Below are 16,111 nucleotides of genomic sequence, written 5' to 3'. Positions count from 1 at the left end.
AAACAAAGAAATTGATGTGAACTAATCTGTGTGTGCTGAACTTTGTACACGCCACTGAACATATTAAACAAACAAGATGTAACATGTTAAAAATTAGCAATTTTTTTGACTGCTTCAGACAGAAACAGGCTACCTTAACATCTGCTAGCTGCAGCTGCATATGTGTAAATCTTCTCTTCTTACGCTTGTTGGCAACTTAGAGATCAAATGAAATATCAGGTTTTTCTTGAGTCTTTAGCCTTTTATGACAACAAATGAGAGGAAAGGCAGGCACCACTTTGTCTTTCATTGATTGTAAAATTCATAATGAAAGACAGATTAGCCAATATTTCCTGGTTATAAAATGTTTCCATCTGGTTTTTTTTGTGGTTTTTTTGGATTGCATCTGAGTGGCTGCTTGGGCTGGTGTCCAGTCTGAGCATTTGTGTTGACTCATACCGAAAGAAGATTTTTTATTTTTTATTTTTTGCAATGTTTTGATTAAATTCCAGCAGGGAGATATCCACTGTCACCTTTAAACCTGTCGTCAAGAGATAAAATCCAAACCAGACAATTCCTGGATGTTTGGGTGAGGAGGTCTGTCATGTAACGGGACTTTCCCCCAGCAGTTTAGAGAAAATGAGACAAAAAGATCGGACAAGGGCTTCTGATAAATGTGCGCTTTTTATTGTTGTGTTATCTCAGTGTCGCTTCAGCCTGCTAGTTAAGCGGAAAACAACTTTGTACAGTGAGTCTTAAAATAACTAGAAGAGGCATGTTTACTCCTGAAGGCTCCCTTTTAGTTTCATCTTTGCTCTTACTTGCTTTTTAACTTTGATGTGACATTGGTGATAAAATTAACATTTAAGGTGGGTTGTTTTGCACCAGAAAAAAAACATTGGCTGGCAAAAGAAGAAAGACAACTCCTCACGGGATCACGGGCTGCAGAGTTGTGCAAAAAGATGATTTGATTCAAAAAATGTAATCTATCTATAATCTATGATCTCCTACTGTAACTGTTACCAAAGATAGTGAGCAACTGTTCGTGGGCAGCGACAGTGGGAGCTTCATGCGTGACTGTCACAAGTGCGAAAAATGTGTGTCGGATTGTTTGACCTTTTCCACTCAAACATACAGATTCTTAGATACAGTTTTTCTTGCAAAACAATGACAAATATTTCTGTGACTGCTCTGGTGTGTCTGATTGATCTGCATCAGCAGTCTGTTTTAAACTTCTGCATTCGACAGACTTGATGGGAAACAATGTGGGCCTTAATAAAATCAAATCCCAGTGAACAAGTTTATTTTTGTTATGTCAGTACAATACAGTTATGCCTTTCTGCTGGTGCTGTATGATAATAATCAGTAGAGACACGCACACAGAAACTTTGCATTTGCTGGTAAATGCTTATAAATAAAAATAATAATAAAAAAAAAGATTAGAAGGCAATCAGTGCAACTGGTACAAAATATCATATCAGGAAAGCAGGATGATCAAGATATCAGGGAATGATATTCCTTAATGTGCTCGCTGCGCTACCAATTAATGAAACAGATGTAATCATGAGTCACCATATCATAAAGAGCAGCTGACGGAGGACGCCAAAGAGGAGATAGCAGCAAGGACAGAGAGAAAGAACTCAGACCAACGTGGCGGACGTTTACCATCCTGTCAAACTGCTGCAGCAAACCCTATCCGATTATTGCGACGGTCAAACTCTGTGTAGTAGCGGGCAATGAAGTTGGCTCCCAAGATCCAGATTGGTCCTGTAGGGGGCGGCACATCCAAGCCCCTGAAGGTGACGGTGCAGACATCTCCCTCGATCTGTGATTGCTGGAGCCAAAAAGATAAGTATGTTGTGTCACGCAGACCCGTTTTAAACAACAATCCTTCATTCAGAATTGTTCTCGAGCACAGGTATCAATCAAAAGGACATGTTTTTCCTCTTACTTGTGGTGATATTCATCCATCGCAACAGTTTTGGTGTGAGTTATCAAGGTTTGGAGAAGGCCATAGAGATGTCTGCCTTCTGTCTGATGTAATGGTACTAAATGCCACTCGGCTTGTGGTTCTCAGAGAAAATACAATAGAAAACTCGAGGAATGTCTCTTCCCAGAAATCATGACCCGGTAACTCAAGTTCATCCACAGACCTTGTTGTGAGCAGTTTTTCAAGGAGCTATTTTCTGTCATTGTCACTGTGCTGGAGGAAGATAGCCAACGTTACGGTCAGCTGAAGAAATCACCATTAGTGTTCGCATTCGACTCTGTCACAAGCAAGTTAGAAAGAAAATATTTCCTTCCGGGAAACTGCTCACATCAGGGTCAGTGGGTCATCTTGAACACAAGAGTCGTGATTTCTGTGGAGAGATTGCTGAGTTTTCAAAAAGTTTTTCTTGGTTCACCACAAGCTGAGTGCCATCTAGTTGCATTACATTTGAGAAAAGGTAGACCCCTCATGCTGTTGCCTCCAAAACTTGGTACCTCATACAAAACAATCCTCCCTTGTGCAGCCAAAACTGAACCTTGACTGGCAAATAGTTAGCGCATATTGTCTGATATTACATTGTTTTGTTAATATACATATATGGAAGCCCTGAGAAGCAACTAAACTCTGCTGATCTAAGACTGACCTTACATTCTCATCATCAGAGTTCATGGCTTAGGAACAGAAGGTTTTTTGTTTGTGAGCTAGGTCATTTTCTAAATCATTTTATTCTGATTAATCCCACTTCCATTAATTGGCTGACTTCTGCACAAATTGTTCCTGCTAATAAAATGGAAGGAAAGGAATCCACAAAAACCAGTGATTCATATTTTGATAATAATTAAAACATTATCAATTTAATATTGGTAAAGAGGACTCACATTTATACAGCGCTTTTCCAGTCTAATGACGCTCAGCGCTTTACAGTAATTGCCACATTCACCAATTCACACACACATTCATTTATACACTGATGGCAGAGGCTGTCACGCAAGGTGCCAACTGCACATCAGGAGCAATTTGGGGTTCAGAATCTTGCTCAATGACACTTCAACATTCAGCTCAGCTCAGTGGCGCCGGGATATGAACCATCGACCTTCCGTTCACTAGACAACCTGCTCTACCCCCTGAGCTACAGCTGCCCCTGATATTAACTTTTTTTTAACTTTAAAAATCTGTTTTTTCAGTGTGTTATGGATCCCTGAAAAACAACGATGAAAACATCCGCCATTAAATCCACCTTTGTGATTATCTGTGCCGCTTTCCCCAAGCGTGAGCTAATGGGGGGAATGTTGGGTCAATTAAAGCTCAGCTATAAATGTCAAGTATAAGTTGGCACTATTAACAACAATATATGGCATATTCTTAAATAGTAAATAAGTTTACCATAAAATGAAAATTAGCTCATTATCTAACACCAATGCCAATAGAAAGGTGGGGGAAGGTTTGTAGTCCATAAAATATTTAATGCTGTACAGACGTCTGTAGATGGGGACTTGTTCTCAGAGAAGGGTGCAAGCTAATGCTTTTACCTGAGCAGCTACACTAAAGATTTTAGATTTAACAAAGTAATAAAGTTGTAAATAATGTTTTTTACCAATGTTTGATCTTGAGGCTCGGACTACAAGATGAGCTGTGCAGTAACGTAGTTATAGTACGAAGTAATTTTGTATATCTTGGCTTTTCATTTTTGTTTTTTTATTACAAGGGACATGATACCTATATGACTGGGTGACATGCCGGCAGCGGTCGGATTCGAACCCTGTGCCTCTGCAGCGAGGACACAGCTGCTGTTAAATGAACTCCCTTGAACTACTGGTGCAGCGCTTTTCAATAGCGTCCTAAGTCCTCATCTACTTTGGTTGTTTAGGAGAAAGCTGCAGTACTGTTCCATTGTGGCGCACCAGAAGTGTTTCGTGTCTTACGCAACTTCATTTGACTTTCAAACAGCACCAGGGTGAGTGAGTAATGACTGAATTCTCTTTCTTTCCCATGCCATCGCCATTAATACAATTTAAGTCCTTTTCTAGTTTAATGAATCTTGCCTAAAAAAAAAAAAAAAAAAGACAAGAACATTAATAACAGATAAACCCACATTACAAGAAGAAAAGAAGAAAAAAGAATGAAGTTAAGGAGATGAAGACGAGAAGAGACTTTTAACTAGTGGGACCGAGTTCTTAAAAAGTATTTCTTGGTTCACCACAAGCTGAGTGCCATCTAGTTGCATTACATTTGAGAAAAGATAGACCTCTCATGGCTGTTACTTTCAAAACTTAGCACCTCATACAAAACAATCCTCCCTTGTGCGGCCAAAACTGAACCTTGACAGGCAAATAGCGAGCGCATATTGTTTTATGTTGCACTTTTTTGTTAATATACATATGGAAGGCGTGAGAAGCAACTAAATTCTGCTAATCTAAGACTGACCTTACTTGTTCTTATCATCAGAGTTTATGGCTTATAGAACAGAAGGTTTTTTATTTGTGTGCTAGGGCATTTTTTAATTTATTTATTTATTTTTTCGATTAATCCCACTTCCATTAATTGGCTTACTTCTGCACAAAGTTTTCCTGCTGATAAAATGGAAGGAAAGGAATCCACAAAATCAGTGATTCATATTTTGATAATAATTCACCCATTCACACACACATTTATTCATACACTGATGGCAGAGGCTGTCACGCAAGGTACCAACTGCACATCAGAAGCAATTTGGGGTTCAATATCTTGCTCAATGACACTTCAACATTCAGCTCAGCTCAGTGGCGCTGGGATACAAACCAGTGACCTTCCGTTCACTAGACAACCTGCTCTACCCCCTGAGCTACAGCTGCCGCTGATGTTGACTTTTTTAACTTGAAAAATCTGGTGGGCCAAATCAAACCTTACATTGAGCCAACTTTGGGCTGCCCTGATCTTGAAGGATAAATAATGCTACAGGCAAGAGGTAAAAATATGTGTTTTTGATTTTTGGGTGAACTGTCCCTTTGAATGTGGCCCTAGAACAGTGAAGCTAGGAATGTGGCAGGGTCCGCCAAATATAAACAAATATTAAATAAAAAACGTAAAAGTAAACAGTATGAAATTGTGTTGTCTTTTACGGTCAGTTTGTGTAATCATGGAAAAAAAGTGCGTTTGTTTATTTAGTTTGAAGCATAAAACGAAGAATCAGAAGTGAAATAAATGATGATGAGTAATGTGTTTCCGATGACTGTTTTTGCAGGTCGAGTTCCAACATTATCTTTGTTCATACTACACTGTCAATCCATGACAAATCCCAGCATACACAGCTTTGCTCCAACCATAGCAAGTGTAACAAGATACAAAACAGATAACACCTGCGCGCTTGTGCAGGGCCCTAAATATAGCACATTATATTTCATAAGCGGATCATGTGGTTGCTTGTAAATCAAATTTACTAGAAACTGCAGCTGTACGATGCATGTGGGAAAATGTCAGTGAAATACAGTGGCGCAGAGGCATAAAGTAACAAAAAATGAATTACTCGGGGGGGGAAAGAACAAGTAGCATTTTTAGAAAAGTAAACGTTCTTGTCTAGATGACTGTGTTTTTATGATAAAATGATTCAGCATTCATCGTCAGGCTTACCCACAAAATATAATCCTCCTGAGTGAGTGAGTACTCCTGACCACCCAGATGGAAGGTGACACTGGGCAGCGTCTTCACGGTGTCACAGTTGACCTTGTACTGGTGAATAACAGTAACACAGAGGGGAGAAAGGGGCGATGACTGTCATGATTTCCTCCAGACAAATGTTTATGGTGGGGAGCCATGTTTGCGTGTGTTAAAAAACTCACTCCACTTTCATCCAGCTGTGCTCCGATGGTTTTCATCAGCACGGACACAGAGGAGGCCGGGCCTGTGATGTAGGAGGAGCCAGTGTCGATCACAGCTGTGCAGCCCTCTGCACAAAACATCATGTCCATCCCGACAGAGACGCTGGAGGGATGAAAGGAGAGGCGGCGGGCAATTGAACCATCCTTTTAGTGTCTGACTGTAAACAGTGAGCTCAGTAAGTTACGACGGAGCTCTTACCCTTTCATGGTTACTTCCCATTTGCCTGTCTCTTTGGTGCCCATGTAATTAAAGTTTCCTGTGTAGTAGTTTGGGTCTGTGCCACCGAGGACCAGCTCTCCACCTGGAGAGTGTTTGGGATCCCTGAAAAACAACGATGAAAACATCCGCCATTAAATCCACCTTTGTGTTTATCTGTGCCGCTTTCCCCAAGCGTGAGCTAATGGGGGGAATGTTGGGTCAATTAAAGCTCAGCTATAAATGTCAAGTGTAAATTGGCACTATTAACAACAATATATTGCATATTCTTAAATGGTAAATAAGTTTACCATAAAATGAAAATTAGCTCATTATCTAACACCAATGCCAATAGAAAGGTGGGGGAAGGTTTGTAGTCCATAAAACATTTAATGCTGTCCTCAGAGCTAATGCTTTTACCTGAGCAGCTACACTAAAGATTTTAGACTGAACAAAGTTGTAAAGTTGTAAATAATGTAGTGTATCAATGTTTGATCTTAAGGCTCGGACTACAAGATGAGCTGTACAGAAGTATGAAGTAATTTCGTATATCTTGGCTTTTCATTTTTGTTTTTTTATTACAAGGGACATGATACCTATATGACGGGGTGACATGCCGGCAGCGGTCGGATTCGAACCCTGTGCCTCTGCAGCGAGGACACAGCTGCTGTTAAATGAACTCCCATGAACTACTGGCGCAGCGCTTTTCAATGGTGTTCTTGCATTTTAACAACAAGTCCTCATCTACTTCGGCTGTTTGGGAGAAAGCTGCAGTACTGTTCCATTGTGGCGCACCAGAAGTGTTTTGTGTATTACGCAACTTCATTTGACTTTCAAACAGCACCAGGGTGAGTGGATAATGACTGAATTCTCCTTTTTTCCCATGCCGTTGCAATTAATACAATTTAACTCCTTTTCTAGTTTATTCTTCATGACTGAGAGAATCTTCACACACAAAAAAAAGAGGCAAGAAAATAAATAACAGATAAACCCGCATTACAAGAAGAAAAAAGAACAAAGTTGAAGAGATTGCAGATGAGAAGAGATTGTTAACTAGTGGGCTTGAGTTTTCATTCCGGGGTGAACTTGGGTGCCTTGAGGTCCTTTCTCAAGATGTGATTTTGTTGATTCTTCATGAGCGGTTGCATGCTCCTGCTGATTTAATCTCATGACCTTTCATTCTTGTGATGTTTTCCAGGGGAAAGAAAAACATTATCCCATTCCTTCAACCACCAACACATGGACGTATGTAAGTGAGCATAAAAAAAATGAAATTTAATACATACATGTTTTTCTCCTGTCTCAGCCAGATCTGAAATCAATTTGATTTTCCTCCTCAGGAGTTCAATTTATACAATTAACCAGACGGAGGTCAGTGGTCTCAGTTCTACCCACCTGCTGTAGTAGACCGAGAACACCTCTTCCTTGAGGACATGCTGAGACATGATGCGGTCAAACACTGGAGTGATGCCATCGATGGCCACGTTTGGGTAACCCATCCCCAGGACTCCATCGAACTTGGCGAAGATGAAGGGCATGGCAGACAGAGCGGTGGCCTCAGCAAACACCTGCACCACAGGAATACCACCGACCTGCAGGGAAAACAGACTGAAGGTCAAAGGTCTGTAGTGTCAGATGACAATGCCTATTGTCTTCGTGCAGGGCTTTTGATTTGGGACTCACCACAACCACATCCTCGCTCAGAAACCCCCTGACGTTCCCAGCGGCATACTGGATGGAAAACCCGGTCCCGTTCTCGATGTGGGTCCGGGATTTGGAGGCATCGTACCTGTTGTGAGTAACTAAAATTTCAAAATTCCTTTGAGTCATAAAATTGACTTGGGTGGTAATTCTCTGCAGGTTCATCACTGACATCGACAGCTTTTTCCAGAGATAGAATGTAACTAAGTACTCAAGTCCTCTACTTTAAGGGTAATTCCACCAATTTTACACCTCAATGAGTACAACTGCATATAAGAACATTTTTTTTTACTTTAAAGCCTTTTGTGACTCCAGAGGAAGCTGCATGTAATCTCATACATGTCCTCCAGTGATGTCATCCAAGGGCTGAACTGCATTGTGGGTAAACTTAGAAAGTAGTCCACTGGTCTAGAATTGCACTTCTATAACACCGTTGGACTCCAACAAACCAGAGAGATCACCTTCTTATTCCACTCATTCTTCTTCCTTTTGAAACCTAGGTCTACATTACCCACAATGCATCTAGGCCACTGAGTGACATTACTGGAGGCAATTTATTAGATCACATGCTTCCTCTGGTGCCACGAAAGACTTTACTCTACTTTTGAGTAAAAAAAAAAAGAGCTCAGCTTTAGACTTGACTGTCTTTTATCATTCCAGTACATTTTGCGCTAATACTTGAATGCAGGACTTTTACTTGTATGGAGTATTTTCAGTAGAACCCGACCAATATGCTGTTTTTGTAGCCGCTGCAAGTTATTAGGAAGTAAGAACATTCTGATATTGATATATAGGCCGACAAACGCACGTTTTGCAGTGATCAAACCCCCCCCCGGAAATGTTTTGGATGGAGGATGGTTTTACAGTTTAACTGTGAACTTTATTGTCTAAAATGACATCAGCACACTGAAACCGCAAACTTCATCTCAAGCATCTTTTTCTATTTTTCTGTTCTAAAACCCAAAACATTTTCATATCGGTCAATTTTCGAAGACATACAGCTGATACCGTCCGATAACATCAGCCATCCAAAATGTCGGTCGGACTCTAATTTTCACAGTATGGTATTAAAACTTAGATCTGAGTTCTGCTTCCACGACTTCCCTTCGTCAGGGTCACATCAATTTCTGGTTGTCATTTGATGATTTTTTTTTTTTTTGGTGAGATAAGATATATATATAAATATAGTTTTACTGCCACTGAAGTGTAATAATGCACTTACAGCAGGCGGTGGAGAAAGGCGAGCAGCTTTGCGAGGGCACCCACAGGTTCGCTGAGCCCGTGTCGAACACCACGTTGAACATCTGGGCCGGAGAGCCGATGCTAATCTCCCCGTAGTACTGAGTCTGTTGGGAGCAAAACCAAAAAAAAAAAGTTTATGATGGTTCCTGACTTTCCAAAAGCAGCTAAAGCTGACTGTTTTGATGCTGTTAAAATATGTCTTGGAAAACTTCTTTTTACTAGCGCAGCAAGCCACAAATACAGTTTGACAGAAGAAATATGACATTGAGAAAATGACTCATACACAAACGATATATTAAAGTACTAAGTCAAAGACAACTGGATCTGTTGAAGACATTTTGACATGCGTCCATGAATACTGATGAAGCCTCTTGGATGACTCTCTTAAAGGCTGAAGCACCTGTTTGAGTCATGAGCTTAAAAAAAAAAAAACAAAAAAAAAACAGAGCTGCTGAAAATGTAAATGCGTGTCTCACATCCAGGTAGTTGGTCAGAGGTGTGGGAACAGTCCCGTTGTTCGTGTCCTCGTTGCTCCTCTGGGCCAGCTCTGTCAACACCTGCTCTGCAGAAACACCCATCTCGCTCAGCGTCTCCCTGATAGACGGCATCTTCTTTAGGCTGATTCTGGATGAATGAAAACAGAAAAGCAGGGTGGAAAAAAAGCAATTATATATGCAATACATATGTCTGGTCATCATCCCAGTGTAACAAAATCGCTTTAATGGAGCACAGACTGCTTTTCTCTCAGTGCTTAGCCAGAAAGAGGAACAAAAACACATGTGAAGCTCTAACCCTGAAAACATTAGCTTTTGTAATGGGCCAATAAAACACATTTGTTTCCCTGTTCTTGTTTGTTTTGCTGTTTTCTGTCACTACTCTGCTATAGCATGTTTTCTGCAGTGACCCTACCTGCTGCACTGGGTTTTCTCTGGCAGAGGAGGCATGTATACGGAGGCGTACATTTCTTACCTTCTCAGGGCATGGCTCGAGGTCGCTGTCAGTGATAGAACAAGGAAACATCCACACATCCAGTAATTTGTCAGTTGTGCCATGGTGACTCTCTGACTCTTTTGTGAATAAAGTCCCAGGTTTTTTTTTTTTTCTTAATCAAATCCGAGTGTATGACCGCTGCCTCGTCCCTCCACTCTTTTTTATACCATGTCCTCTCACCCGTGGGCCACTCACTCTGAGCTGGAGGCATTCCTGGAGGTGACCACTTGAGAACAAGCTCCGCTACCCTTCCCCCCAACCCAACCTCTCCACCCGTCTGCCTCGGTCACACAACCTCTCCCGTGATTAACGGGTCCCAGTGAGAGGTCTGAACTCTGACCTCTTCAAAAACGTTGAAGACAGAAAGCAGGGGTGCAGAGCTCCAGAGATTGCTGACGTAGGTCGGCCGGAGACTCAGCCTGCCGGGCTGTGGGAAGCTTTCGCGGGATTGAAAGATGCTCAGAGCTGTCAGGGCAGATTAGTTGGATGTCGCTCATTAAACTCAACCGCAAGTCACTTTAAACCTCAGCTGCTGCAGACTGCACTCCATAAACTTACTCTGAGACATAATTTTTCTCCTCTGTGTCATCTGTTAATGAGGGTGATCAGATTTTACAAAATGGCTCATTTAAAGTAGAAATGTTGACAGCAGTTTTTTTTTTCCCTCCAAACAGTTAGTGTGTCTCTTCTTTCCCGCAGCCAGCAATCCCTTATCTGTAAGCAGGTTCAACGCCGCTGTTTTAATTGTTACGATGTCTCCGCTCATGCAAAGTTCAATGCAGCCTGTATTGATTTTCACATGTGCGAGCTGAGCACGAGGGACAATACACATGTGGAAATTCTGTTCAGATTCTTAGATATGGATCTCTGGCAGGACACTGAGCCCATGTTGAGAGTTTTATGTTATAAAGATTTTGGCAGCACGTTGTGTTTTCAGACTGTACCACTTGCGGCAATGCTCACACTCGACAAGGCTTCGCACCTCATCATTTCAGTTCTGGCTGGGTCTCTACCACAGGGAGGATTCCCACAGTATCTGTCCTGTCAGGACAGGGTCGTGAGTTGGTGCTGTACCGACCACCCAGCGGAGCCAGGAGATATGAGGGGGGTCTACGTCAGGCGCGAGCTCGGAAAGCCAAAGTGGAGGTCGGAGGTCAGCCGCTGAGATACTCCCTGTGGGCCGAGCTTCCCAAAAAAACGATAGCCTAGTTAGATACAGCTTATAGAGGCAGGGGTGAGTTACAACAACAAAAACAACCCTGCAGCACAAGAAGATTGATTATTTTTGGTCTGCGTCTTTCTTCACCCTCTTTTTTTCTCCTGAAGTATTAAAATGACACACAGTCCCCTCAAATTCAATTCAGCTTAATCCAAGATCAAACAAAACATATTTAAATCCACGAGATCCAGATTTTTGTTAGGATCCGCGTCAGATTCTATCTGTATCAGTCGTGGATACCAGCCACCCACATATGCCAGATTTTTACCATTGAGATCCAGCAGCTATTCCCTGAGAAATGAATCAAAATGTGGAAAAAAGCTCTATCTTGCAATGTTATAGAAACTGGATCTGTCCTCTTGTCCAGATCTGCACCAAAAGCTCATGGGGTCTATTCTGGGCAGAGACCCGTCCTCCATCCAAGGTTTGTTGAAATCTATTAAGTACTTTTTGTGTAATTATATTGAAAAACAAACCAACCAATAAACAAACAAATGAGCAAAAAACATAATCTGCTTGGCAATGAATATATAGAGTAAAATAAGTTAAAAGGGAATAAGGCTTTTATAAGTCCTTAGAAGAGATGCCTATTAACATTTATTAGTGTTATTATTAGCAGAATAAAACAAGTTTTATGTTGGATTACAGAGAATTTAGTTTACAGTTTTGTGCTATTTTTCAGTTTAAAAGGTGCAATGTGTAGTTTTAGGGGGGAAAATGAAACTCAGAGGGTTAGTAACTGCAATATTAAAAAGGAAACACAAACTGAAAACTTGTTATTTGATACATGTTCATAAAGTAAAAGCTTTAAGGGGAGTAAGGGCTGAAGGCAGAAAGGTGACGCCTCAGGAGGCTCCGGCTAAAACAAGGTGTATATGAAAATCATGTCACGAAAAATCTGGCCTTAAAGGGGCAGTATGTACTTTTAGGGATGAAATTCAAACTCAGAATTTTTGTAGTTAGCAGTGTGAACGAGGAAATAAAACAAAGCAAGAAATATGTGTTTTCTCCATGATTGAATAAACGAGCTGTTCTCAGAGGAAAATAAGGTCCCCAATGTTTGAAGCAAGAAAGGTGGCAGGGTCCGCCAGAAATAAACAGAGTAAAACAGTAGAAAGAGGTTTGTTTTTTCCTGTTTTCTTTCTCTGTTTTCTTTCCCTGTTGTGTTTTCCCTCACCTGATCCTTCCTTTTGTTTGTGTGCTTGTGGCTGTGGCACCTGTCAATCACCAGCTCATCAGCTGCCTCTACACAACCCTGATCTTCACCTCCCTTCTGTGCCAGACTGTTTTCTGTCTCATCCAGTGACTCTCCAGCGCTACTCCAGTATACTATCATCTGCCATTTGTTTTTTGTGCCACGGTCTTTTTGCTTGGCTCACAGATACCTCAGCCAGGTCTCTGCCCAGCAATCAGCTCAACTGCCTTCACCTGCTCACCTGTGATACCTGCTTCCCCTCCAGTAACAGAGTGCGATCACTCCACTCTGGCTCGATCTGTTCAATCTCATCCTCGCCAACTTCGCTTTTGTGAAAAATGAACGTTTTAACTCAACGCCTATCTCCCTGTCTCCGCTTTTAGGTCCACCAGCAGCCCCAGTCCTGTCCAAGGTCAGTCTGTTTATTCATCCTCATCATGCATTTGTTGGCAGTCACATGTGTACTATTAACTATGTTTGTCGCCGCAACCATATCCAGGTTTGGGGAGTAATCAGGATACAACCCCCCCCCCCCACAAAAAAAACAAAACAATATTCCGGTAAAGTTACAGGAAAAAAAAAAAATTAGATTAGATACATATAGTAAAAAGAGGACGACTATTGGGATAAGAATGATTATATGAGTCTGTAATTATACACATGTGCACAAATGGCAACACTTGATGAGTTGCACTCTGGCCTTAAGTGAAGCCAAACACACAAATACACACTTAAATAATACACAGTTAGAAAAAAGGCATATTACTGATTTTCTTTTTCATCTTTGCATATGTTTGGTATTGAGGTAATCCAAAGAATTAGAGAACGTAATCAAGTTATGATACTCGGATTACGTTACTGATTTCATTTTCCTTTTTTTTTTTTTAAAAAATACATAACTGTATTTGGAATATGTTTTTATTAAAATTACCCTCCAAACCCTGATCATATCTAAAAGTAGAGCTTATAATTATTAAGGTTAACAAGTTCTTTATTTTGAGCTCATTACAGGTTGTTGTTTTGTGCCTTTTGTACAACAACAAGCAGCTGGACACAGTTAACGCAGTAAGGACTCAGCCTGAGGACCAGCAATTTTTAAACCGGCACTAGACAACTTTTATTTGCTTTACTTTATTATTCTAAGTACATACTGATTGCACAGTGTAATGGCAGTAGAAAAATACCATCTGCATATCAGATTGGTTCCCAGTATGGACAAGTTTTTTTTTTTTTTCCCCCCGGAAACCCAATTATGTTAATACGTGTATATTTATATAGGACCTTTTCAAGAACAGAATATCACTAAGAAATAAAAACAGAAAGCAAAAAGAGACAGAGCAGCTGACATTAAAAACAGACAAGCCAACGATAACAAGCAGAACAAAAGAACGGAAACCAAAACCAAAAGTGACTCTAACAAATGTGTCCCGAGCTGATTTTTAAATGTCAGCAGTGTTCACAGAAGTCCAAGGGCAGAGAGCTCAATTGGTTTCAACTGAAAGAACTGAGAAACAATATTAAGATTCTTTTTTAAATTATTATTATTAATCACCACCTCATTTTTCTTATGATCTTGTTGTCTACTTTAGACTTCACAACCGAAATTTACATTGTCCAGAGACATAGCTCCAAATGAAGCTACATGATGCTAACTATTTCTGTAGGATGGGTAAATTGCTGATAGTTTGTGAAAAAAATTCGTCCACGTTAGCACGACTTTGTGAGGTAAAATAAAATGTTGTGCACAGTGTAATGTTTGTACAGTTATTACCCCCGCTGAGGTGATTATGTTTTTCTGCCGTGTCAAGTGGTTGTCTCAGTTGTTGCACCTTCACCTGGAGATAGCAACTGAGGAAAACATCCTGTTCTTTCTGTTTTGGTTGCGCAATAAGAGATGTGCTTCCTTTGTGCAGTAATGTGACCTTCATTTTTAATGTTCTGGTTTTATAAGATCTAAGTGCTGCTTTTGATACTGTATATGAACTGAGAGTCTCTGGCAGTGGGTCGTCAATGCTTTGGATTGGTTCTCACACAGGTCTGTTTCAGTTCCAGTTGACATTTATGTCTCATCAATTGAATCTCAGTTCTGTGGGGTTCCCCATGGTTCTTTCTTGGGATCACTGCTGTTTGCTTTGTATTTACTTCCTCTCGCTCAGATAAAATGACAAACAAAATTCCTCATCTTTGTGCTCCTCAGCATGTAGCTAAATTGTTGGTTTGTTCCTGCTTCTAGCAGCTGAGAAATATCGCTAAACTAAGTCTCATCGTGCCAAGACCTCAGATGGAGATTAATTATTCATGCTTTTTTATTTCTTTGATAATAAAAGATCTAATGTTTTTAACAAACCTTATCACTAAACACTGCTGCCCACCAAGAGAGTCCAATTTATAATTGTTGATATCACACTTAGAGCGTTGCTGGTCAGGCAACTGCTTAAAGAGCTTCTGCTGCCATACCAACAAATTGGACAATGAAGTGCTGTGATTAGGATTTGTTATGTGGTCCTCGCTCACAGGTAAAAACAAAGCGAGACTATCCTTTTAAGATAGTGTCTCTGACACTTCTTACATTGTTGCCCTCAAAGGAATGATTTTTCTCCTTCAGATGAAAGTGGACAGCAGTCTTGACCTTCATAAATGAACGGCACAACACAGGAGGGCCGACAGTGAAATGGTATCAATTTTTCGGATTCCCTATTTTTAGACAGCCTGCGCTCTGGAAGACAGCAGCACCACGGTAGCACTTTCCACCCTCAGCGTGATATCAGAGGAAAGTGTAAACTTGCCTTGTCCATCATACAATTAGGCCTAACAGGTGTGTATTGACAGAGCATGTCGGTGGCAATCTCACAGACATCTGACTCCTGACCTACTTGGCTAAATGAATTACAGGTCTCTTTCCCAGACCCCCTAAATGGACCCATGCGTCATTTCTGCCTGGCCTCCCACTTCTCCTCCACTGTTGGGAAATATAAAACCACCCCCTGGAAAATGATTTATTTTAAGTTCATATGTTTTTTAGTATCAGTCACATCCCCTCAGAGGGCCTGCATGACAGGTTGACAAGACGGCAAAGAAGTTTCTAGCAAGGGAATTGACTTTCAGATCATCAAAGCAAAGCATGTGTGTTTTATAAAATGAGGAGGCTGTTGGGGAAAAAAAGGTGCGGCAGGTTAAACCTCAACGGAGTTTCTGCCGACAGACGCAGATCGGAGGCACAGTTTGCGAAAGAGGATCTTGTAGGGTAGTGAGCTATCTATCATGATAAGAAAGCAACACGTTGAGAGACATCTGAAGCAGAGCAGTGTTTGTTTGCAGGACATGGGACTTGAGGGAAGTAATCACTCACAATAGTGACTGCCAAAGCCTCAAAAGCTCGACCTAAAATCCTGACCAGCTGCTATGAGCCACAAAACGCCCCATGTTACATGTTTTTGGCTGAACTGTGAGAGGTTGCTTCATACACAATGAATGGAGAGCGACAATGGGGTCTGATGCATTTTATGCTAAGTTATGTTTTTGAATTTAAAGCCAATGAACTCCAAATTAGAGATGATGAGGCTGCGATTCCATCTGGAGACAATATGTAGGAAAATATGTGGGACTGTCCTCACAACAGGAGGTGGAAAATGTAGAAATGAGGACCAAAAGATGCAGTCAAAACATATTTTATGTGCATACTATCGTAGCCCTCCCAAGAGCATGATTTTTTATATTTTTGTGTTTGCCAGCTTATTATAATAAA

General features: G+C 40.9%; 1 protein-coding gene and 2 long non-coding RNA genes across 15 annotated transcripts in view; 2 read left to right on the top strand and 1 right to left on the bottom strand.

The window, feature by feature from the left end:
- The window catches only part of LOC119022668, a 22,753-nt gene extending 15,252 nt beyond the window's left edge, over positions 1 to 7,501 (top strand). For 7 of the 8 annotated variants that reach the window (XR_005076037.1, XR_005076035.1, XR_005076032.1 and 4 more), the window contains 4 exons: positions 5,800 to 5,999; positions 6,605 to 6,867; positions 7,218 to 7,268; positions 7,360 to 7,501. This is a non-coding gene — a long non-coding RNA (uncharacterized LOC119022668). Of the gene's footprint in view, positions 1 to 3,836; positions 3,924 to 5,799; positions 6,000 to 6,604; positions 6,868 to 7,217; positions 7,269 to 7,359 lie in introns of all 8 variants that reach the window. The other variant, XR_005076033.1, reaches the window with a different exon arrangement.
- Positions 420 to 12,730, bottom strand: ren (renin). 6 transcript variants are annotated; one of them, XM_037103803.1, is made up of 10 exons: positions 12,349 to 12,574; positions 10,916 to 11,137; positions 9,439 to 9,586; positions 8,943 to 9,066; positions 7,703 to 7,821; positions 7,415 to 7,611; positions 6,023 to 6,145; positions 5,785 to 5,926; positions 5,576 to 5,674; positions 424 to 1,813 (listed from the first exon to the last, which is right to left on the bottom strand). In XM_037103803.1, exons 3-10 carry the CDS (start codon positions 9,568 to 9,570, stop codon positions 1,652 to 1,654), a joined length of 1,098 nt encoding a protein of 365 aa, XP_036959698.1. In that variant the 5' UTR covers positions 9,571 to 9,586; positions 10,916 to 11,137; positions 12,349 to 12,574; the 3' UTR covers positions 424 to 1,651. The 6 variants fall into 6 exon arrangements, with proteins under 6 accessions (XP_036959695.1, XP_036959694.1, XP_036959698.1 ...); XM_037103804.1 differs by lacking the exon at positions 10,916 to 11,137 and adding an exon at positions 9,932 to 9,956; XM_037103801.1 differs by having other exon boundaries at positions 426 to 1,813; positions 10,935 to 11,137.
- On the top strand, positions 7,498 to 16,111 carry LOC119022669. Its single transcript, XR_005076039.1, has 4 exons — positions 7,498 to 7,640; positions 7,724 to 7,813; positions 12,750 to 12,778; positions 14,972 to 16,111. It is a non-coding gene; the product is annotated as an uncharacterized LOC119022669 (long non-coding RNA).

This window comes from Acanthopagrus latus, chromosome 7 (assembly GCF_904848185.1).
Source record: "Acanthopagrus latus isolate v.2019 chromosome 7, fAcaLat1.1, whole genome shotgun sequence".
Lineage (NCBI taxonomy): Eukaryota > Metazoa > Chordata > Actinopteri > Spariformes > Sparidae > Acanthopagrus > Acanthopagrus latus.
Note: the sequence above shows the minus strand (reverse complement) of the source record. Positions and strands in the feature narration are given on the sequence as shown.